This window comes from Molossus molossus, unplaced genomic scaffold (genome assembly GCF_014108415.1).
Source record: "Molossus molossus isolate mMolMol1 unplaced genomic scaffold, mMolMol1.p scaffold_m16_p_11, whole genome shotgun sequence".
Lineage (NCBI taxonomy): Eukaryota > Metazoa > Chordata > Mammalia > Chiroptera > Molossidae > Molossus > Molossus molossus.
The window spans coordinates 21,233,233-21,257,166 of NW_023425346.1; the positions used below are offsets into that span (position 1 = coordinate 21,233,233).

Genomic DNA, 23,934 nt, shown 5'->3' on the forward strand with positions numbered 1-23,934 from the left:
TAGATAGTTTTGGCCTGTGTTTGTTAATTTTTCCAGGTTTTCTGTCCAAGTGATCTCTGGAATTATTTCTTTAACAAGCAGGAGTGGAGATGCCCTCAATACCAGAATTTCTGCCCACTCCCTTGTATTTGCACTGGTTTCTTTGTGACTTGTGAAATCAAAAGGATACAGAAATTAATGCTACTCTTCTATTAATGGAGAAATAGGAAAGGAGAAATAAAACCTGAGATTGTGTTATCTCTAAATCTGTAATTTTGGGGATTTGAACGTCCTAAAGGGGCAGAATAGTTATAAATAAGAAAAGTGAGCTAAGAACTTCTAAGTAGCTAGCTACCTTTATCTTTCCATGTAGCTCAGTAGCAATTACTCCCTTTTGTGGGCCCTGGTGTTCCTGCTAGTTCATCTCTCATTATGAGCCAATAACCATTACATGTCATCCTCACCATTTTGACCTCTGTCACCAATAGAATTTTTTTTTGTGTGGTCCTATTCTAGTTTCTCCTTCTAGAGGTTAAAAATAAATTATATCACCCATCTAACCTACTTTCTTTCCAACCAAGAACTTTAGCTATCAAAAGCCAAGGACTGGGCTTCTATTTTTGTGATTTTTTTTTTAATTTATTTTTTTTTACTTCATAATGCTTAATAGAACACCTGGCACATAGTAAACCATTAATTTAAAAATAATAACTGTTTCTATTTTTTTTACAAAATCAAAAGAAAAAATCTGCCTCTTTATATTCTTTTAGTTGAGAAAGATAAGAAATAAATAGGTGGAATATCTAAAGGACTGAAATATGAAATTATGCTCCATTGTATTTTATTGACAAAAGGAGGCACATTAGAAAGACTTGGCCTATAAAGAATGTATTAATGATGCATAATCCAGTATATTATGTATATAATTTGATGCACTATTTTATAATCTTGTGGGAGTATCTTAAAGATGTTATATTTATTGTTTTATTCATTCATTTTTATTTTTGTTTCATTTTTAGCTAATGTATACATATCCATAATTTAAAAGGTCAAATATTTTTACAACAAAAAATAAAAAATTAAAATAGTTCTGTGACAAAAGCCTCTATTTGTCCCTCCTCAAAGTCAACTACTTTCAGTTATTCTAGCTGGTTATGTTATTTTCTTTAAACCACATTACCAGAAAAATAGATTTAGCTTGTGACTTCTTATAAGTTCAAATGTAAACGTTACCTATGGCCTTTCCACTACGAATAACAAGGATTTAACTCTCCTCTCACCCGGCCCTCACTACGGAGTACTCTTCTCATTTCCCCATAGTGTTATTGTGTATTGTATTAGATCAGTATAGTCAGTGTTTATAATTAAATTAGTAATTATAATTACTATTATAAATGTTTTTGAAAGGCTTACCATATGTAAGTAAATTAGGGTAATGTTTGTTCCATGCAACATTTTATTGTCTCTGACATGTAAAGTTTCTAGATTTTTTTTTTTCCTGTTGAGTTTTTTATCTTCTCAGCACTGAAAAAATACCCAAATTTTTCATTGATTGAGTCAATGTTTTCTCAAGATGATCAGACTCATCAGTTTTATGTTTCAGAAAAACTCTCATGGATATTTCTGACGTACTCAGTCTGGACTCATCACATAGAGTGCACATCCATCATCCTGGATCTCTCTTGAAAACTATCCTCTGTTCTCCTTCTGTCCTCTGCTCTTTCTTGTTTCCTGTCTTCTTTGAGAGAAGTTCATCCATCTGTAGTTTCCTGAGAAAAGATGTGGAGGTAAAATTTTTATACTCATTAATGTTTGAAATGCCTTCATTGTTTTCTCACATTCAAATGGTAATTAGATAAGGTATAAAATTTTAAGTGGGAAACAATTTTCCTTCAGGATTTTGCAAATAATCTCCCTATAGGATTCAATAGAGGCAGCTAATTAGAAATTTTTGATACCTTTGTTCATGACATTCTAAAATTTTCCTAAAATGTACCCTCATATGGATGTATATTAATGTTCTTCAATAGACATTTAGCATTCCCTTTATTATTATTATTTTGTTTTGTTTTGTTACTCTTCACCCAAGGTATTTTTTTCATTCATTTTTAGAGAGAGTGGAAGAGAGGAAGGGAAAGAGAGAGAAACATCAATGTCAGAGAGACACTTCAACTGATTGCCTCCCATATGACCCTGACTAGGGTGAGGATATATCCACAGCCAAGTATGGGTCCTTGACTGGGAATCAATCCTGTGACCCTTTGTTGTGCTGGCCAATGGTCCAACTGCTGAGCCACACCGGCCTGGGCCAGCATTCCCTTAAAATTTGGAAATATATATTCTTGAAATTTCCTTGAATTATTTTTTAATGATTTTCTCCCTTGCATTGTTTGTTCTCTTGCTCTAAAATTCCTAAAATCCAGATGTTACTCCCCTAGACAGGTTTTCTAAATCTTTTTCCTGTCCTAGTTTCCATCTGTTTGTCATTTTACTCTACTCTGAAAGGTTTCCTCAACTTAATCTTACACTCTTTTGAGTCTCTCTTTTAATTTCTGCTATTTCATTTTTGTGGAAGATGTTTACTGCTCAGTATTTTCTTCACAGTATTCACTTCCAATTTCATGGTAAAAAATGGTTTTAGTGATAGTTTTTCGTTCTCAAAGTTTTCTCTGCCTTACAATAGTTCAGCTATTCCAACTTGGTTTCTATCTCATGGTTTGTATTGGTAACTGTCTTTTATGTCAGAAATTTCCCTCAGGTATCTGGTAGCCCTTGGGTTTCTGCTTCTCTTTAGAAGTGACAGAGTTGAGTTATGTGAATTTGGCTGCTGATGCTGGCTTGAGAGTAGGGTGATCCAGCTTGGCTGTTCAGTTGGGAAACTTCATGTCAACATAGTTGGATCTTTTCTCTTGTACTGTTTGGGTTTCCCAGAGAATACTTTCTTTCTTTTTTTTTTTTTATCCTCACCTGAGGACATTTTTGCATTTTTTGTACAGATAGAGTGGGAGGGAGAGAGAGGAAGAGAGAGAGAGAGAGAAACATCGATGTGAAAGGGACACATCGCACGACCAACCAGGGCCGGGGACAAAATGCAACCGAGGTACATGCCCTTAGCGGGAACTGAACCCGGGTCTCTCCAGACCCCAGGCTGACGCTCTAACCGCTGAGCCAAACTGGCCAGGGCTCCCAGAGAATACTTTCAATGTTTTTGCCTGGATGGGGAAGACTTAATTGTCAGTTTTCTCACAACTGAGATAGAAAGAAAGGTGTGGGTTTCAGTATTCAATATGACAAGGGTCAAGTAGTCTTCTCTGCTGGGCTTTGGCCTCCAGATACTTTTTAACCTCCAGTCTTGTGCAAAGAGAATGGAGCAGGAGAGTGAGTGTGCCTGGGGTCTGACTGCTTTATAAACACACTCTGGGCTCTTTTTTAAGCACATCCATTTCCCCCATTCAACCCCACTTCTAGAGATTGGGTGATGGCAGATTAACCCTTGGCTTTTGCTGTTTCCACCTTAAAATTTAACTTTTTCTTTGGTCTATTCAGTCCTTACATCTATTGACTTGCAGCTTCAAAAATCATGACACCATTCTGCTCTTTTCCATTCTTTTAATGTTTATCAAGGTTTTGATGAGTTTTTAGAAAAAAGTAGAAGTATATTCAAGCTCTACTCTGCAATCTTTACTTGGAAGTTCAACTAATATGTATTTGTTATGTAAAATGCCTTCCTAAGTGAAGTATGGATTTTTTCTTTTACCAAAATTGTAAAATGTTTTCCTTCATGTATTAGCAGGCGATGTGTACTTAACATGTCACTTAGTGAAATAAAAACAATAAGGCATAAATGCTTGCTTTGGTACCAGCTGGCTATGCTAATCTTGCAAATTCTCAATAGAAAATTGAACTATACTCCTGAGAATGCTGTCTACATGCTTGTACCCATAATGTAATCAAGGAGTATTAGAGCTGGAAGGAACCCAGATCATCCTGGTCCAACTTCTTTATTTAGTGTATAAATATACTTAAGTCTAAATGAGCCTCACCCAGTGGGTCATGCAGCTATTATGGGAAAATACAGAACTAGACTCACTCTCCTGACTGGCCAAGTTGCCTCCACAGATTGTGCTTGGGTTCTGGTTGTTGGCTTGGAACTCAAGCTGAAAACAAGTTTCACTTCAGTGGGGCAAAGAATTGAAGCAAATGTGTAAAAGAAGAAGATCTGGTTACAAGCTCTAATTAGCCTTGATAATTTGCATCATCCAGATGGCCATTACTACCTCAGAGTATTTAAATGTATAGATTGAATATTGTTAGTCAAATTAAGATGAATTCTTTTTCAATGCTTAGAGGTAAAAACAGATCAAATTTCTGACTTAACTAATAACTGGTAAAACATTGGAAGGCAGTTTTACTCTTAATCCAACTAATTTTAGCAGGTAAAAAATTACACATAAGAAATTGAAGGTCATTTGATTTTGAAATATACATCACTTTAAACAAATTCAATTTCACATACGCACAACATTGGTTTTTTTACATTGAAAAATGAATATTTGAGGTTAAATAGCATTTTTCTGGAAAGTCATCCCTTCAGAAGCAGGCTTCCTTGTTGCATTAAAATAGATTCATTTCCTTCATATTTCTTGCATGCAACTTTTCAGGAATCCATTTTATTCACATATTATGTGAAGTGAGTTGTTCTTCATTAAAAAGTCTTGTAGGAGAAACTAAATTGGATAACCATTGAATGTATATAGTGCAAAAGAACTCCAATATGATCCTCTGAACCCACCATTACTCTTACTTTTATTATAGGGTTTTATTAAGTTTGAGATTCTAAAACAGAATTAAAGTGTAACAGATTTGTTTTTCATAAAGGATGTAGCAGATGCATGGTCTCCAGAGGGACCAGAGAGGAAGTGTAGATGAATAAACATCATTTCAGCAGAAGCTTGGCAGAGTTTATGGAAGAGGAGACCCACCAAATGAAAACAAATGTCTTCTTGACATGGCATCAGCTTTGTACATAACAGTCAATTTATTGTAATAGTGGTGATTATGGTTCCCTGTAAAGCATGAATACTCATATTGAGCTACAAAGAGGAAATCATTTGTAGAAAAAGGGAAGTTCCTTAGATGTTTTAGGTAGACAGATCCAACAGAAAGTGTAGTATCCTTTGGAGAGGAAGGGAAATAAATGTGGATGTTATGCTGATTTATTGTTTCTCTGTAGCAATGAGATAATTAATATCCTGGGTCTTTGCAGTTGTTTTTCAATAAAGAACACCAAAGTATTTCTAAATTCCAGTTTCGCGTCTCATTTGTTACTTCATTCCTGTTACTGGAATAATTATATAAAGTGTAGCTTCCCGATAAATGATACAGCACTTTTATTATCAAGATAGTTTATTTCATGACAGATAATAGTTAAAATTTCAGTTTTACACAGGCTTTTAAGAATCTTACCTCTTATACTCCGAGAGTAAGTACATTTAAAAAAATCTATAATTACTTGCTATAGTGATTTGGCCCAACTGTTTGCTGTGCATTTATGTGAAGCACAGCATGTAACTAAAACCCCATCCATCTGTCAAACCCAGAGCAACTATTAAAAAATACCCAGCCCATTTCTTCTGATTTGGAAGTTGGTTGCACAACAGCTGTTTGCAGAGATACAGGTGAAACTTATGTAAATACTGCCGTATTCTTTTAAAAGTGAAATAAATCATCTTCTACATGCAGTGTGTGAATTAGCATATTTATTCTTTCACATCTGCCAAATGTACATTTCCCTTGTACATGCACATAAAATAGGGGCTGGAGGAGCATAACGCTTCCTGTATATTGCATAGTTATAGGCAATATTCTTTAGAATGAAGTGTATATAAATTACTTTTCTAAATATAAAAAAGAAATGTCAAAAAACTTTCATACTATTTGAATTGAGGTCTTAATTAGATGTAAGACACGGAATTTAGATGTAGGAGATACTACTGAAAGAAACTGAGCTGATGTCTTTTTAGTGACTGTGAGAAAAATGACTTGGAAAAACTAGAAAGCATCTCATTGTTAGTTTACAACTCTAATGAGGCTGTGACATAGAAAGAAGGTAAGAACAAAAGCGCACACTGATAAGGGGAGTTAGATTTATTTCTTAGCTGACAGATTTTTATAGCATAGTAAGAAATGAACTCTAACCACCACACAATGCTTTGGCATTCTGTATACCTTTAAATCTGGGTGGTTCATATATATTTATATATTTAGTGTTTTGTTCCCCCACAGGATGGACGTTGAGTACTCCATGTAGATTATGAACACTCTTAGGTCAGAAAGTCTGTCTTATATCACTGTTGTTTTCCATAATTCAACTGACTGTATTCTCCAAATATCATTCTACAGAATTTAAATGTGGCACCACAGAAAGTCTATGACAGTATCTTTTTTTTTTTTTTTTTTTCTTAATACAGACAAAATTTAAAAGTTAAACTTTGCAGATCAGAAGTATGTGGAAAGAACTGCACTCATGATGAATTTTAGTTCATTATTTATGGGCAGACTTTCATTTATAAAAGTTAATATAAATGGTGTTGAGCCTAAGTTTTGGGAGAACAATTTCTTTGCTAGCTGGTAAATTCTCATGATCCTTAGGGTTTCTCAAAATGCAGCATCTCATTCACATGATTTTGTAACATGACTCCCGAGCTCTTTTTCTAAAATTACATTTATTTGTTTAAGAGTTAAAAATTTTATAGCAGCTTTGTTGAGATAAAATTTCACTATTTAAAGTGTACAATTTAGTTTAGTTGCAGAGTTGTGCAACCATTGCTTTAAACAAATTAACTCTAGGATATTTCATCACCCCCAGAAGGAACACTGTATCTTTAGTAGTCTTTTCCTACTGTATTATTTTTAAGGAACACAACAAAAAATTCAACTAAATTAAATTCAGCTACTCCAGCTATTGTAAAACTCGGGGATGTACAGAAAGCTTGGTTGTTGTGAAGACTCCTCATACTCACTGTCATGACAGTTTAGAGTGATTGCTGCCATATATCCTGCTGACTGGGATGCTTTCTATGCACTCATACTGGTTTTCTATAAGACAGGTGTCTCTAAAGGAGAAAGGACTCTGTTTAAATGGAATGAGTGGCTAAGAATGTTTAAAAATGAGTTTGCATTGCAGGTTCCCTCTATTCAGAGTTTATATTTTTTTTGGTCTAGTATAGAGGAGGAAGAGGTTGGGGACTAAGATAATTGTCTTGCAGTTTTCTTAGCAGGCAAGCTATTCTTTGCACTTACATATTATTCAGGTGGTTTGGTTGTAACTAATGGAGGTCACTGGGGGTCTAAAGCTACTCCAGGACGACTTGTGTTCATGCAAACATCATTATCAGGCTACATTGTGAAGGACAATGTAATGCTTTTCTTCCTTGAGTTTAGGATTTTTTCCTGATTACTCCTCCTCCACTCAGTTTTTTAAGCTGCTCACTCTATTTGATATTGTTTTCTTTGTTTGTTTTTAAAATTCTCTCCCAAGGCTATTTTTCTATTTATCTTCAGATAGAGTGGGAGGGAGGGAGAGAGAGAGAAACATGGCCATGAGAGGGATACATTGACTGGTTGCCTCCCACATGACCCCTACCAGGGTCGGGGATGAACTGCAACTGAGGTATGTGCCCTTGACTGGAATCGAACCTACGACTCTCTGGTCCACGGGCCGATGCTCCGACCACTGAGCCAAACCAACCAGGGCTGTTTACTCTATTTGTATGGGACCTCCTGATTTTCTGATTTTCCTGGGAAGGCAACTTGGATCCCTGTGTTTCCCATTTTCATCGCTCACTGCTCAAGGCCCAGAGCTGATCCTGATCACTTTTCTTCCAGCCATGGCCGGGTGACTGGACCACAAGTCCCAACATTCCTTTGGGAATTTGCCACACAAGATCAGCAAGAGTTTAAGATCTCTCTGTGTGACCCTCACATGTATTAGCTTTTAAAGAAAAAAAAAAAGGGGTTGAGATTTTATTAATAAATTCTTTATGATTTGCTTTTGTTCTCTTTTTTCTCTGAAATGCTTATTCTCCTCAATATTTTTAAGTTAGGGGGCAGGTATCTTGAAACCAAGAACCCTACCTGTGTGCATTTCTTTGCTTGGCTATGAACACAGAGAACTCCAGCACTTAACAAATGCCTTGGAATAAAGCAAATGGAATTTTTAACTCTGTATTTTCTGATCTTGTATTAGGACCTAAATACAGTGTTTCAAGTTTACCTAAGGACTAAGAATGGGCTATTAGCTTAGGAAGTGTTTCTTATTTGAGTTTTTTCTGAGAGGGAACCAAAAATTAGGAATATATTTTCAACATGCAAAATGAGTTGTATCTTTCCATTGCAAGCTTATAATTGGGCTCCTGCAGCCTCACAGCTTCACATATGGTACTTAGGAGTCAATTAAAGCACCCTAACAAGCAATTACGGGTTTATTGTTTAATTCAATTTCCACAACTCATGCTGTTCCACTCAAAAGTTGCATACATGTCAGTCAGCATGTAAGAATAAGCACACACTTTATTTAAATGCTCATTTTGAAGAATAGGACTTCCAAATACAGTGCTCCAAACATTGTGTCCTGCACAGGGAGAGAAAACACAAAGGGGAGAATGAAAACACTTGAGGTGTGGCAAGAATGGGCTTTCACGTCTAAATAGACTCACTTAGATAACAGCAAGTAAACATGTTTTCTCGACTACTTACAATTGTCACAGAAATGTAATTATCACTAGGATATTCACTGAGTGACTAGAGTGTATGGAGTGGTTGGTTTGTTGAGCTGAGGTGATTGAAGTCCAAAGGGGGAGGGCCTGGGTCTTTAAATGGAGAAGTTGGCTTTTTCAGGCAGGGGTGACCCCAATCTCTGTGCCAGGAAATATTGGTGTTGGGGGGCCACCTTTCCTGTTCCTCCTGGCCCTCTCCATACCAATGCTGGCCCCTTAGGGAGGGGATTCGAGCAGTTTTTTCCTCTCCTCTGCAGCCTCCTAGGCACAGGCAAGCTGGGCAGACTGTTCCACACAGCATCCAAGTGACCACATTGCTGTGCACCCAGCCGCCTCTTGGCTGGTGGGCATGGTGGGAAATGTGGGAGGGCTCACTTCCCGGAGTCAGTTCTGAGCATGTCCCCATAATAGAGTCAACAAAAATGCTTGCTATGAGAGAAATCATAGTTAGCCTGCTTTTCTGAGATAGAAAACTTTGTATTATTTCTATGGGTCCTCAGGTCCTTCTCAACGCCAGCATTTCTCTGAATGTTGGAGAACTTGCCGTGGATATTCCAAACTGAGATTTCCCCAAACGGAAGCCTGGTCGTCGGGAGAATGTGGCTTTTTATTTTACATGGCTCAGACTGACCCGACTACTGTTACTTGTCATTGGGATGCACTTTTGTTGAATGTAGATGTACATTCTTAAGGATGTTTGGTCTTAAATAAGAAATAAGTCTACCAGTCTGTTTTCCCTAAGGACACCCACCAGGGTGTGGGAAGAGCAGCTGCAGAGGTCCCCGGGGGGGGCAGGTTAACTGAACAATCAAAGAACTGAAAACAGCTGCTTGAGAGCAGGCAATGGGAAGTTAGGGCACACTTGTGTCAAATCCACTGTTCTTCTCCTTACGGGACCGGTGAAACAGGCTTGGTTCTTATGCCAGCACCTGAAGCGATGCCTCAGTGCTGGGAAGAAATACCTTTCCCTGTCTTGTAGGCTCAATGACAGCCCCCCAAAATGCCCGGCTTCTGATTCCCCAAACCTGTAAATATCTCACCTTACATGGCCAGAGGACTTCGCTGGCGTGATTAAGTTAAGCAACTTGAGGTGGGGAGATGATCCAGGTGGGTCCGGTATAATCACGAGGGCTCCATGAGGGGAGACTGTGGGCGGCGTGCTGAGGACGCAGCAGGCGGAGAGCAGGTGGGGAGGCGGTGCGCCCATGGCAGCAGCTGGTGGAAGGCCCTGGGAGTGAAGGACTTAGGGGGCCTCCGGAATCCGAAAAGGACGAGGTACCTGATCCTCCCTAGAGCCTCCAGAGGGAGCCAGCCCTGCTGGCAGCATCGTCGCGTGGTGAAACTGGTTTTGGACTTCTCCCAGAATTGTAAGGAAACAAATTTTTGTTCTCTTAAGCTGCTAAGTTTGCGGTAATTTGTTAAAGTGCCAACAGGAAAACAGGAATGCCCCCCAAATAAACTAGCATTTAAAAAAAAAATCTCATGGAGCTTTCCTGATAAGGGCACACCTCGAAGATATGCAGGTTCGCTTCCAGACCGGGCAATAAAACGAGTCGTCATATGTTTGCGGGTGGAGGGTCTTGCTTTCAGTTTGTAGAAAACATAACATCTTTGAAATACAATAAAGCAGAGCGCCGGAAGCCGAGGTGTGTCCATATGAAGGGTCAGCAGTCACCCAGAAGCCCATTTATGTCCTCCAGCACCCAACGCTGAACTCTGCCCGAGGCTTGTTGTACAACCGCCCTGCCTCCGACTCCGCGGTGGGCCTGACAGAACCCACTGCATTTAGTGGTGCCTTAGTGTGTGGCAGTCACTTATTAGGAGACACGTAGGCACACAAGCCAGCCAAGGGCTCCGCACTCCTGGGACTTGGCACCTGCTGGTGAAGCCTGTGTGTGCCAGGCCTTCTATTTTAAAATGCTTCTCAATTTCCATTCTTAATCCAGCAGGTTTCTCTGCCTGCACCCTGAGAGTCATTATGGCTTCAGGAACAGGAGATGGATACAATGCAGGGGATGTCCTTCAGACAGCACGGGAAACAATAAGGTCTCTTCTTGCCAGGGTGGTGAAGGGAAGAAAAAGAGATGAGACTGGGAGAGGGGAAGGGGGAGCAGAAGGACCGAGTGTCCTGGTTTCTCAGACCCAGGGTTGATGGTCTGGAAGTGAAGAGTCTGAGGAAAAGAAGAAAAGCTGAGTGTTTCTGCTCTGTCTTGCTTGGAACTCTGGAAAGAGATGGCTTATAGGGGGCCCACTTCAGAAGGAGGGCCTTAATGCCTCCCCAGATGCCTGAGGATGTTGTCTGGTAGGCTTCCCAGGACCCCCTACCCTAGATCTCTCGGGGCTCCGATCACCTACCCCAGCGGAATATTCCACACCTAGACCCGGTGAGAGCTCATCGGCCAGAGGACTACAGCCCCTGACCCTGCTCAGAGAGAACTTTCAAGAGTTTTTTAGCCTGAGATGAGACCTTAACAGTGAATGTCACCAGGGTGGGCAGTCACCAAGAGGACAAAGGCCACTCTTAGGGATGCTGGCAGAGACACAGGGAGCTTCAGAAGGACCGTGATGCAGATTTGAGACCCTTGCTGCTGCCAAGGACACCCAGGTGCCATCCTGGAGAGCAGAAGGGGAAGTGACAAAGAGTAAGACTGCATTTATCTAAAAAAAAAAAATATTTTAAACAGGAAGGAAACTAATTAAAGTGGCCAAAACTGAGCTAGTGTTAATTGGCATTTGTACCTTTCCTGATTGCCTACTAGGAAGGGAGCTCTTAGGGATGATTGTCAGGCTTTAATGAAATAATTGGAGTGGAGTGCAATTCTGCCCTGAGACTCAGCGAGAGGGCCCTGCCTGACCTCACGCCTTGGAGGCCCCTTCTGTGGCCTGATTGCAGCCCTGCTCCTTCCCGGGGGTGAGGGGTCCCACGGGAGCTCATGCTTCCCCTCCCATCCTCCTCATTTAAACCCTGGCAACATGCAAGCGTGCTTCTCTGCGTGTGACCTCTGAGCAAAGCTGGCAGTACCTGTGTGCACAACCCAGGCCTGAGGGGTGCAGGGCTGGGGGAGGGGCTGCTGTGGGAACTGAGCTTTGAGGATTGAGGGCAATGCCCACTCACAGTGTAAGAAGGTCCCTCCTCATGTAGAACACATCTTTGAGAAGCAGAGGGCAGGCCAGAGACCCAGGGCTGGGCATTCCAAACTGAAACTCCAAGTCATCGCAATTTATACTGGAACCTGGCTCTCTAAGGCATCATGAAGATACATATGTTAAAGTAGAACAGAACCATCCCTTAACTCTTTAGACTTCTGGTTTGTGACTTCTGTGTTCCAACCCTGGGCCCACACACATTAAGGGCAGCCTGGCCTTGTGTCACTAGGTTAGTGACCTCATGCCACAGATGTGGAAGATGTAATGATAAGTATTAGAGTCTTAGCAAAGGGGTTTTGAAGAGTCCTACAGATGTGCAGAGCAAGGGCAGGAAGCCAGCTTCACGTCTCTAGGTTCTCACACAGGTACGTGGTGTGCGAGGCCCCCGCACAAGGTGTCTTCACTGGGTCCGCGCTGCTCATCTTCCCCGATTCACCTGGGTAGATCCTCTGATGGCCAGGGCCTGAGGCCCCAGCACTGGGCTCTGGCAGGGCCCTGACTGCACTGAAGTGATATTTCTATGTTTCTTTCATCTGCATCCCAGGCCACTAGTCGGGGGGCGGGGGCTGGCTTTAGAACACGTGGTCTGGATGTGGGTGCAGCAGTATTTGGGCCCCACCCTCTCCCTCTGGCTCCCTCCCCCTCCTCACTGTGCCTGGGACTGGAGCTCGGGAGCTGAACTAGAACAGCTTGCAGGACAAGCTACTAGGCTACTAGTCCTTCTGTCTTCCTAGCACGTCACCCCCATTTCCTGGAGACCGTGACCTCTTCCCTTTCCTGTCAAGTCTTAGAGTTGAACTCTGGTCAAGAGCAACTTCGGGGGAGCAATGTGGGGTCCTTGAAGGTGGGAAGCGCGGACGGATCTGAAGCAGCCGGCTCCCTCGTTTGTGGAGACGGTCCAGGTAGAAATGGTGATTTCTTATCATAAGGCCGGCAACCCCCACCCTCTTCATGTCATAGCTGGAAAGAAGGCAGACTCATCAGGGCATGTCTGACTGTCACAATTTAGAGGTGACGGGGCAGAAGAAGGAGTCTTTTAGTTGTAGTTCATCTGCTGATTTAGTCTTCATGGAGGCCTAAGAAGGCTGCCTAACCGTCCCATACGAACAGCAAGTTTCTTTTAAAAAATCAACTAGGAGACACACTGAGGATTCATACAAGGCTTTGTTTCGCTTTGTTGTTTTTTTTGCTAAATTCTCAGATAATTGTACATTTTATGTTGGCATCCCCCCCCCACCAATGCTGCTAGAATTGAAAGTCAGATAACGGGAAAGCAATTAGTAAGTCTTCGCCCCTGTCTGGTGGCTCTTTCTCCAGGCTCAGCGTGTTGAGTAATTAAGAGAAACTTGAAGTGTCTGAACTCAGTTCTGTGTGTTAGTTCCTTACTACACGCTGTGAACAGGAAAATTGACCTCAGGCTTCGCGGAGATTTTGGCAGGGTTCCAGGTGACCCTCCCACACCCACTTACCCTGTGACAGTGCTCGAGAGAGCTCCTGCCTTCTCCGTCATTCCTCAACAAGAAGACCCGCTGTCCCTGGCAGCTGCTCCGGGCGCTTCCCGCCCAGAGCTTAATATGGCTAAACTTCCATCAGTGCAGCTAATGAGATTGTTCTGGAGCTGTTTGAACTAATTTTACCTGGGAGCGCAATTGTCCTCCTGACAGTATTTCACGTTTAATAAATAAAATATAATTTAGCATTGAAGAGCCATTCTTCTTAAGCAGCTTAGTGCAGGGAGCACTACATGACAAGAAGGGTCAGTAATTACCTCTCTCTTCCTAATGGGAAGACCTTTCCCTCCAGTAGAGGACAGTTTGTTAAACACTTAAAAGGACCAACAGAGAAATCTTTTCTCTAGATTGAGGCCCACGCGTGGTTTGCTGTGATCTGAAAGGCCCAGGACTCAGAGATCAACTAAAGAGCAAACGTCTGACAGATTAATTCTCCGTAATGGCTTCTTTTTCCTGCCTGCGCATTGCACGTTCTTTCCATTCAAGACTGAAGTACCCACCCCACTTCTTCTGTGCACGTTTCCCCATTGGTCATCACGACTGGGGAAGTGGCACCATGCACTGCTGTCTACCTGCCTGTCATTGCTGTAGCCTCCTGAAAGCGAGATTATTATATGTTCATGTGTGTGTACACTCAGGGCCTTTATAATTGGTGGCCGTTTTATCTCTCTTTCTCTCTTTCTTTCTATCTATCTACCTATCTATATTTATATACATTGTGACCAAGTAAGTGGATGGATGGATGAATGGATCAAGTTCAGTAAGGTCTGTTAGGGTAGATGGTGTAGGTAATAAAGACCGGTGTATATAAGCAGAATCTAGTGTCTAGACCATGATGGAGGAGAGAAAGGAAGTGTCCTTAAAAAGGTTCATTCCTGATCCCAGGGCATAAGCTTTCTTCTTTTTTCTGACTTATGTTTATCCCTCTTCTGACCAGTAGTGAAGCCCAAGTGATTCTAATGGTCAGAAAACATTTGACATATGCCCTAAGTGTTACTTAGATATTAAAATTCTCATCAATTCAGCTTTCGCACAGAGGGGCATGGTACCTGTATCTGCTGAATATGACCAATTCAGTGAGTGAGTTATAAAGATGTAAAGTGGCCAGCACTCTTGTGCAGATGTTCACCTTCCTCTTATTAAGCTCTTTGTTAAGCTTTGTTAAGGATTTTGATCTTGGTACTTCTAGGAAGAATTCCCTATAGACCTTAGATTTCAGTTTCTGACTTTTCCTGGAATGGCAAGCTTATATGGTAGCCTGATTTTTGTCAACACTAAGCACAGAGTGTCATTTGGAAACAAAACACCATCCTTTGGAAGTAGCTTCTGACTTGAACATTATACTTCAAAGGAGGCTCTAGTCATACTTTTTAGGGGTCAAGAGTGTTTAGTGGTATTTGGAAAGTTCTTCCTCAAGAACCAAGACAAGTGATGATGAATTCCTTAATGCCATTTCTTACATTGCATTTTAAATAAACTACATAATAATTTATAACTCTCAGGGAACATGTACTAATGCACTAAGTGCTCAGCTCTGTTCATTTGCATCAATTTATTATATGATGTATATATTCTTATCATCCCCATCATCTGGATAAGTTGAATCTTAAGAGAATTTACATACTTTGCCCAAGGTAACAGTAAAATTAAAAAAAAAAAATTGATAATCACCATTCTGTTTGAAACCAAGACCTACAATTTGATCAGCACATTTTACCTTAAGAGGTTCTCTGGATTAGGGAGTCTGCACACCTTTAATATTAATCACAGAACTATACTGTGGGTGAAAAGTAATTAATATTTAAGAAATATCTTTTGCCCATAGCTTCCCTGTGGAAGGGGTGGGCCTCTGAATTCGGTTGTACCTCTGGCTACCAGTTATCCTTATTTTCTCTAAATGTCTTAAATTTTTATTTGTGTGTGTATCTGTTTCTTTTGTTTGCTGGTCTTCCAGTTCTGCAGATTTCTTGCTATGTCTTCAGTATTTTCCTGCCCTTTACTAAGGTTCAATACCCAGTCATTCATCAAATGTTTATTAATTACATTATTCCTTTCATACTAGGACTGTCCCAAGAAGAAAATTGCTTCATTTAACTTGTTCAAAATTTTGTTTCTAGTAATTTTTTTTTTTTATCCTCACCCGAGTACATTTTTGCATTTATCTTCAGATAGAGTGGGAGGGAGAGAGGGAAGGAGGGAGAAAGAGAAACATCGATGTGAGAGAGACACATCGAGTGGTTGCCACCCACACAACCCCAACTGAGGCCAGGGACAAGCTGCAACCGAGGTACATGCCCTTAGCAGAAACTGAACCCGGGCCTCTGGTCCACTGGCTGACACTCGAACTGCTGAGCCAAACCAGCCAAGGCTCTAGTAATTTTTAAATTACATTTATTAGGGTAACATTGGCTAATGACATTGTATAATTTCCAGATGTACAAGATTATAGTTCAACATTTGGGCTCACCACCCAAAGTCTACTTTCCTTCTGTTAGCATGTATTTGACACTTCACGGTGCCCTCACCCTTTCCCTCTGATAACCACCATTCTATGACTTTTTGTTTGTTTTGTTAGTTATTCTTCTCACACTTGAAAAGAAATCAGAATCTTGAACTTGAAGAAATCTGAAAACTTTAATGCCCAGACAAAAGTGATGATTGCGTGATCTGTCGTGTATCAGTTGCCTAGGTTACTTGATCATCAGTGGTAACATAAAGCAGTGTCTTCAGGTTAATGTGGGTGTTTTTAACCTTCAGCTACCATTCTGAATGAGTTCTGTGGGACTTGGAGACCTCCAGTGTCTCCATTACGCTAGTTTACTGCATCCGTTTGCACAGGAGTGATGGATCTGATTTGCTCTGTGTAGCTCTGCTAATAAAGTGACTGTGTTAAGGACTTATCTGATATAGTGGTTGACAAATGCCAGTTTTTTTTATTTGCATATTTTTTTATTTATCTTTATAGTTGAAAGTGTTACAGACATCATCCTTTTCCCCTCCACTGACCCACCTCCCCACTCCTGCCTCACCCCCTTTAGTGTAGTGCCAGAAGCAGGTGAAGATTCAACCACCGTTTTCTCCTCACCTTCATCCTTCAGGTTCTGAGGATGGCCAAGGGAAAGAGGAGGCATGGAGAGAAAGAGTGTTAATATATACTTGGTAGGAGAACTATTGCCTGCTTTATTTAGAACAAATTTAAAAACAAATATAAAGGATAATAATAATTAGCCCTGGCTCGGTAGCTTAGTTGGTTAGAGCATCGTCCCCATACACCATGGTTGCTGGTTCAATCCCCAGTCAGGGCACATACAAGAATCAACCAATGAATGCATAAATATTTGGAACAACAAATCAATGTTTCTCATCTCTCTCTTTAAAAAAAAAAAAATCAATAAAAAAAGATAATAATAGATAGCATTTATTGACCCTAGGTTTGTGTGAAACACTGTGTTGAGAATTTTCACAACTCTTTGTTATAGATGTTTTTTATTATTTTTTTCCTTTTTATTGAATTTATGGGAGTGACAGTGGTTAAGAAAATTATCCAGGGTTCAGGTGCACAATTCTACAACACATCATTTGTACACTACATTGTGTGTTCACCACCCCAAGTCAAGTCTCCTTGCATCATCATTTATCCCTCCTCCCACTCCCCACCCCCTGGCAATCACCACACTATTGTCGACGAGTTTCTCTTTTTTGCTCAATCCCTCCATCCCCTAGCCAGCATCCCGAACACCTCCAACCTGGCAGCTGTCAGTCTGCTCTATATCCTCTGTCTGTCTCTATTTTGCTTGTTAGTTTATTTTGTTCATTAAATTTCACATGAGCGAAATCTCATTATACTCATTTTATTTATTTATTTATTTTTTAATCTTCACCCAAGGATATTTTTACATTTATCTTCAGACAGAGTAGGAGAGAGGGAGGGGGAAAGAGAGAAAGAAATATCAACATGAGAGAGACACATTGATTGGTTGCCACCTGCACTGCCCCAGAGGGGTGGGGGACGAACTGAGGTAGGTGCCCTTGGCCAGAATTAAACACACGACTCTTTGATCCGCAGGCTGACTCTAACCGCTGAGCCAAACTGGCCAGAGCTCATTATACTCATTTTAAAGATGAGGAAACTAAAGCATAAAAGAATTTAGCACATTTCAGTTCACATAAATCCCCAATGCTCATATTTCATTTGCATTCATGCCGTTTGACAGGTCTGTTAATTCCAACATATGCTATAGTTTATTCTTTCTTAATTTCTTATTCTTTCCTTTATGTATGCAAATATTTCTATATAGATATTCATGATTCCAGTGCATTCTACTTTAAATAGTTTGAATAACTTAAAAATATCAGTGAATGTTTATTATAGCATTCAGATTTTAGACATTAATTTTCTAGAATTTCTTTTCAATATTGGAAAATTTATTATTGAAAAAATCCTCATTTATATGTATAGATATAATCTATATATATACATATATATGTATATCTATATTCTATCTATATCTATTTCTATATTATATAACTGTATATCTATATCATTTTATATATATATATATATATATATATATATATATATATGGAGAGAGAATTTAAATCCCTTCAAATCGCAATGCTTTTTAAAAGTATCTAAAATTTTTCAGTTATTTAATGCATTGTCATTTTGGAAAAGAAAATTGGTCTAATAAAAATGTCTTAAATTGAATTCAAATTATTTGTCAAAACATGCAATTCAAATAACTTTTGCTTGTACTCTACTTAAGAAAGTATCTTGCTGTATGCATCACTAATGACTATAATATTTCCAATTTTAAAAAATGCAGGTGATGTGTGATGAATTTTTTGTTCCTAGGATTTGGTTAAAAACAAAGCTATTCAAAATGAATGAACAGCTCTACCTGCCACAGTGCAGATGTGCAAACTGGGAAGTAACGTGTGTGCGTTCCTTGTCATCCTAGCTAATTTCTTGTTCCCAAAGCATTAGTAGGCAGGCTTTTACCAGTTTAAAACATTGTTATTTGTTGTGCTCAGAATAAAGAAAATAATTCAGAATATAAGAAGAATGGGCAACTGAAAGGAACCTCTATGTACACTACCCTGTATTGGAGTAGTTTATATAAAGACTTTTAACAGTGTTGATCCGAAGCTGTAGTCTGTTCCTTGTAACTTGGTAAATTTTAAAGAACTGTAATAAAAACGACCCTACTCTATGAACGTGAACTCAGCAAATATCCATGAACACACCTCCTGTCCAATGGCACCATGCCAAATGTGGGTCGTCAGTGGACAGGCTGATCGAAACCACCTGGGGCACGTACAGTTAATATATTCCTGACTCACCTCCTCTACCCCCAGAGATGCTGATACTATAGCTCTGAACTCATACCATGGAACTTTTGTATCTTCATAGACGTCCATGGTTAGGAATCAATTTAAAAGAATAGTTTTCATCCCGACCGGTGTGGCTCACTGGTTGAGCATCACCCCAAGCACCAGGTCATCAATTTGATTTCCAGTCAGGGCACATGCCCAGGTTGTGGGCCCAATCCCCAGTGGGGGGCATGCAGGGGAGGCGGCCAATTGATGTTCTCTCTCATCGATGTTTCTCTCTCTCCCCCTCTCACTTTCTCTCTCTCTGAAATTCATAAAGAAAAAATATTAAAAAATAAAAGAATAGTTTTCAACAGTGGGCAATATTTGGCAATGTTTGGAGTAATTTTTGTTTTTCACAACTGGGGAGGGTATGTGTGCTACTGGTATCTAATGGTTAGAGGCCTGCAATGCTGATAGATATCCTACAATGCACAAGAAACACTAATGTACCCATATACACAAAATTCAATCTAAAATGTCAATAGAGCCAAGACTGAGAAATACTGGTCTAGAGAACATAAGATATATCCTTAGAGAGTTCATAATTAATCAGGGTGATTAAAAGATGCATAAACATAGCATTCATTCATAATTAGTCCAAAAATAAAACAAAACAAAATTTTATTAATGTTTTGGATATTTTATGGTGTGACTAGAGACAGTCTATTTAAAAAAAAAAAATATGTGAAAGAAGCTTTGGAGAGTTATCTGCAATTGGTAGGATACTTGTATTGGAAGTTATCTGAATCGGGTATAACTTTACTTGAAAACAAGTTAAGTCCAGCCAGTGTGGCTCTGTTGGTTGAGTGTCATCCCATTCACCAAGAGGCCACTGGGTCAATTTCTGGTCAGGGCACATGCCCAGGTTTCTGGTTCAGTCCCTAGTTGGGGGCATTTAGGAGGCAGCTGATAGATGTTTCTCTCTCTCCATCTCCCTTCCTCGCTCTCTAAAAATAAATAAAAACATATATTTTTTAAAAAGTTAAAATGTTTTACTGTTCCTGAAATTTAATGAGAAACATTTACTTGTTGACAGCAGACATTCTTTTTTAAGTACTGTGAGAGAAATCAGGACAACTTCCATCAGTGACATTAAAGCAAGAAAACCAAGAAAATCTAGGAAGAGTTCAGAATCGCGCGCGTGTGTGTGTGTGTGTGTGTGTGTGTGTGTGTGTATTGACTTCATATTACTCACTCTTGCAGGTACTCTTACCTAGTTTTGCATCATCCCTAGAGATCAGAAACTCACAAGCAGGATGTACATAATGAATTACTGAAAGCTATTTCGGTTGCTGTCAATGCAGGGTTTGGATTAATAACATAACCAATTAATTCATCAAATACCTCCACTGGCTGCAGTAAGCATTAAATTTTTAGAGGAATAAGGGTAGCTATGTTGAACTCCTTTTGCAATCACAATGATAACTAAATTTTCAAACATTGGGAGATTCTGCTTCTTTTTGTCAAGGAACCAGCAGCAGACTGATTTATTCAAAATAACCAAATAATGCATGTATGTGTTTTATTTTTAGCTGTCTCATGCATCTCTGATGACAACGAGTCAGCAGAAATGGCCGAGTGCCTCAAGCAGGCAAATAGCATGCCTCCCCTTGTGCAAGAATGCACCGTCCCTTGTCGGGACGACTGCACCTTCACTGCTTGGTCCAAGTTTACGCCCTGCTCCACAAATTGTGAAACAACCCGAAGCAGACGGCGACAGCTCACAGGTAAGTGTGCTTTTCAGGTCTTAGCTTCAGACCACTGATGCACTCCTGAACTATCCAATGCCAATGTAAGCTCGAGAAAGGTAGGAAATTGTGTCAGGCCTCCACCTCTCCCCAGCCCCCCTGCTTTTGTGCCTCCTCTGTGCCTATGCTTAGCACATCCTGTGTACTCAATATCTGTGAAATGAATGAAAGATGTGAACCATTCTATAACTCAGAAGTTCTCTAATCTTCGTACAGGGTGGGGCAAAAGCAGGTTTACAGCTGTGAGTATATGAAACAGAGTTGATTCTTCCATGATTTTGTATTATTTTCCATATGAACAACTGTAAGCCTATGTTTGCTCCACCCTGTAGTCATAGTCATAATTGGCAATGTGTTTACCAGCTGTCCTGGAGTAGTTAATGGCTGCGTTCTTGGTGCCTGTCATGCCCGGATCTCAGCAAGATGGAATGCTATCATTGATTTGTAAAGAACATCAAAAGTATGTCTAACCTGTATCGTTGTCTTTTGACATTACCTTCTAAGCATTTTAGCATTTAAAAACTTTAATAGTGTGAGGTAAAAATCAAGTTGCATACATAGATTCTGCTTTTGTGGTATGTTATTAATTAATGTTGACCGCTCACGAGTTGACTCGTGTTTGCACTTGCATTAGCTATTTCAATTTTTGAAACTCGGGGTAATATAGAATTACTGTATTTGTGACTCTTTGCCCTGAGGGTCGAAGTTCGAAAAACAGCACACCGTTCTATCTTCTTGAAGTAGCTGGGGGATGGATATCTGCTGGTTCAAATGAGTGCAGCTCAGAACCTAACACTTCTTCTAAAAGAGCTCTTTACATTGATTCACCTTTTAGGCCTTCAGGGCAACTAAAAGACCACGTTTTAGAAAAAAATAGTCACTGGTATAAAAAAAATCCCTCTAGAACGTGTAAGGTGTGTGTTTCAAAAGGTGATTGCTATACAGTATACCACACCAAAAAAATGACTAAAATATATAATATGTAGCAGATATGTACAAAGTTTCAGTTAAATTCATTATGTATAAATAAAGTATACTGAAGTTTATTTAGATTGTTTCACTTTCATATGCAATTACGAAAAAATAGTCGGTGACATGAGATAACTTCTGCGTAAAACTGCCAGTCAACAATGTATTAATTATTGGTTCTGTTTACATCCATGGGATTTAATAAAAAATTAAAGCACTTACTAGCTCAATCAAGGTCCCGGAGCATTTTTGCCTGTAATATACAAGTACTTGAGGCAGTAGTGTATCTTACTACTTGCCTAGGTAAATATGCCAGAATTTTTCTTAATTGTTCTGTATTCGTATATGTGAAAAACTTAATTCGGGGAATGGAGAATAAAGGACAAATTCAAAATAATTATTGGGAAAATAAAATTGTTGGCATTGAAGAACTCAGCACAATGACCATTTGTTCTTATCAGCAGTTCCAGTGCTAATTCTCTTGTTTTCAAGACCCCTTTGTTTGAATACATTGCTTATAAGATTGAATACATTGCTTATAAGAATGTAACTCATTCTAATAGATTTACTTAATGGGTGAGAGCATTTAACAGCTTAAGTTTTTGTGAAACTTAGAATCACATATAGAAACATCAGATAAAATACACTGTGTTTCTTGCTCTCTCTTTTACAAAAATCTTTGCATATATAATTTTAAGCAGCATTGCTTATGTTTCTAAGATAAAACAATATAATGGGATATAATGTGTATTTCAATATCAGGGGGTAACTTAGGTGAAATGTGGTTTGCGGGTTCATACAGAATGAGTTGGAAGCCATTATCCAAGTTACTCTATATCTTTGAGATGAGCAAGAAAATCTCCTATAAAGGAAAAAAAAAATCCTCTAGAGGAAATAAAAAAGGTTTTAACTAGTGGCCAGTTTTTCTTTGTCTTGAAGTTTGCTATTGATATTTTATATTTGCAAACTGAGAAAGGAAAATATTGAAAATCCTAGGATATTTTATTTTGCAACTAGCATAATTTGTTATGAATTGTCAAAACTTTAATGAATTTAACATATAAAATGTACTTTTTATGTAAATATTGAAAATTTTTTTAACATTTTAAGAATTACTTATACTAAAAACTACTTAGAATTAGTTTTATAAAGTATTAATTCCTATGCTTTTAGCTGGCTAATTGATCATTTATGTATCTTAATATCTAAGTTACACCTAAACAACTTGTCAATTTAATGAAATACGTGGGTTGTGCAAAAATACCAGTTAGATAAATAATTTAGTATCATTGTTGGAAGAAAAAGACTTATTTCGATTGTGATGCAATGCTTATATTTTTTTTCTTCCATGTGATTTGGTAGTAAACTTAATAAGCAGTCCCTACAATGAATGACAATAAAAGGCAGGAATTTAGACCCTAAAACAATGTGACTCTTTACCACAGACACACACGGAGAAGCACGTGCGCGCACACTCACACGCCCCTCCATTGAATAGGGGGCCATCAAGGGTGTTTATTTTTCTCTTTCCATTTTTAACAGGAGGCATCAATATCTGGGTGTTCTATGCGTTATACCTAAACTAGAACACCACAGGTTTTAGATTGAGTGGTAATTAAAGCAGATGTTTATATAATGCTGGGAATAATCCATAGAAGATATGTCCAGGTTTTAATTAGATGTGTAATAAATAACTGGACAATCAATACACACATATTTAATGCTTGCTTGTACTTATGTGTTTTTGTGGGATTTCTCCCTCCTTCACTCTCCCTTCCAGACCTGAGATGAATAGTTATGTTCATGATGGCTTTTTGGAGGAACAGTCTATTAGTTTGGACCTGAAGGACATGTAAGCAGTCACTAGTATTTGGAGAGAACATAGAACTGGTGAGAATGTCTGGAGTAGGCCATGCAAAAGTCATAAGTCAAATGAGTAAATTCTAGGAACTGAAAATTACTAGCTTGTAACATGTGTCAATGTAAGAAGTGTCGTAACCTGTAGAGAATTTTTGTAATTTATTTGAGCCAAAACTGACAGCATAGGCCAGAGAGCAAGATCCAAGAATATCAGTTTTACAACTTCTTTTTTTGCATTTGAAATTAAGGAGGGAACATAAGAAAGATTATAGGAGAATGGGAGCAAGCAAGGTGGGAATCTTATTACAAGATTACATGTTTTCTTAAATGGTTACATCTTCAAGGGGGTATTTCTTCTGTCATGTCAAAGGTATGTTAATCTAGAGTCACAAGAACAATGGACAGGGCTTGCTTAGAAACCTTTCACTAAAGAAGTTACAAGCCTGTGGCATGACTAGCCACCACAACCTGTCCAGGTAGGAGTTTGAATATTAGAGCCCCCTTTTTTGTCCACACATGCCTGAGGCAGAGTGGTTCAACTCAGGCAGGAGGCAGACAATTATGGGC

General features: G+C 39.3%; 1 protein-coding gene across 1 annotated transcript in view; it reads left to right on the top strand.

Annotated features, from left to right (window-relative positions):
- THSD7B (thrombospondin type 1 domain containing 7B) overlaps positions 1-23,934 on the top strand; it is an 848,907-nt gene that overhangs the window by 595,634 nt on the left and 229,339 nt on the right. Inside the window, exon 13 of the mRNA XM_036254339.1 lies at positions 20,323-20,517. Within this exon, the coding sequence (XP_036110232.1) occupies positions 20,323-20,517 (195 nt within the window). The remainder of the gene's footprint in view (positions 1-20,322; positions 20,518-23,934) is intronic.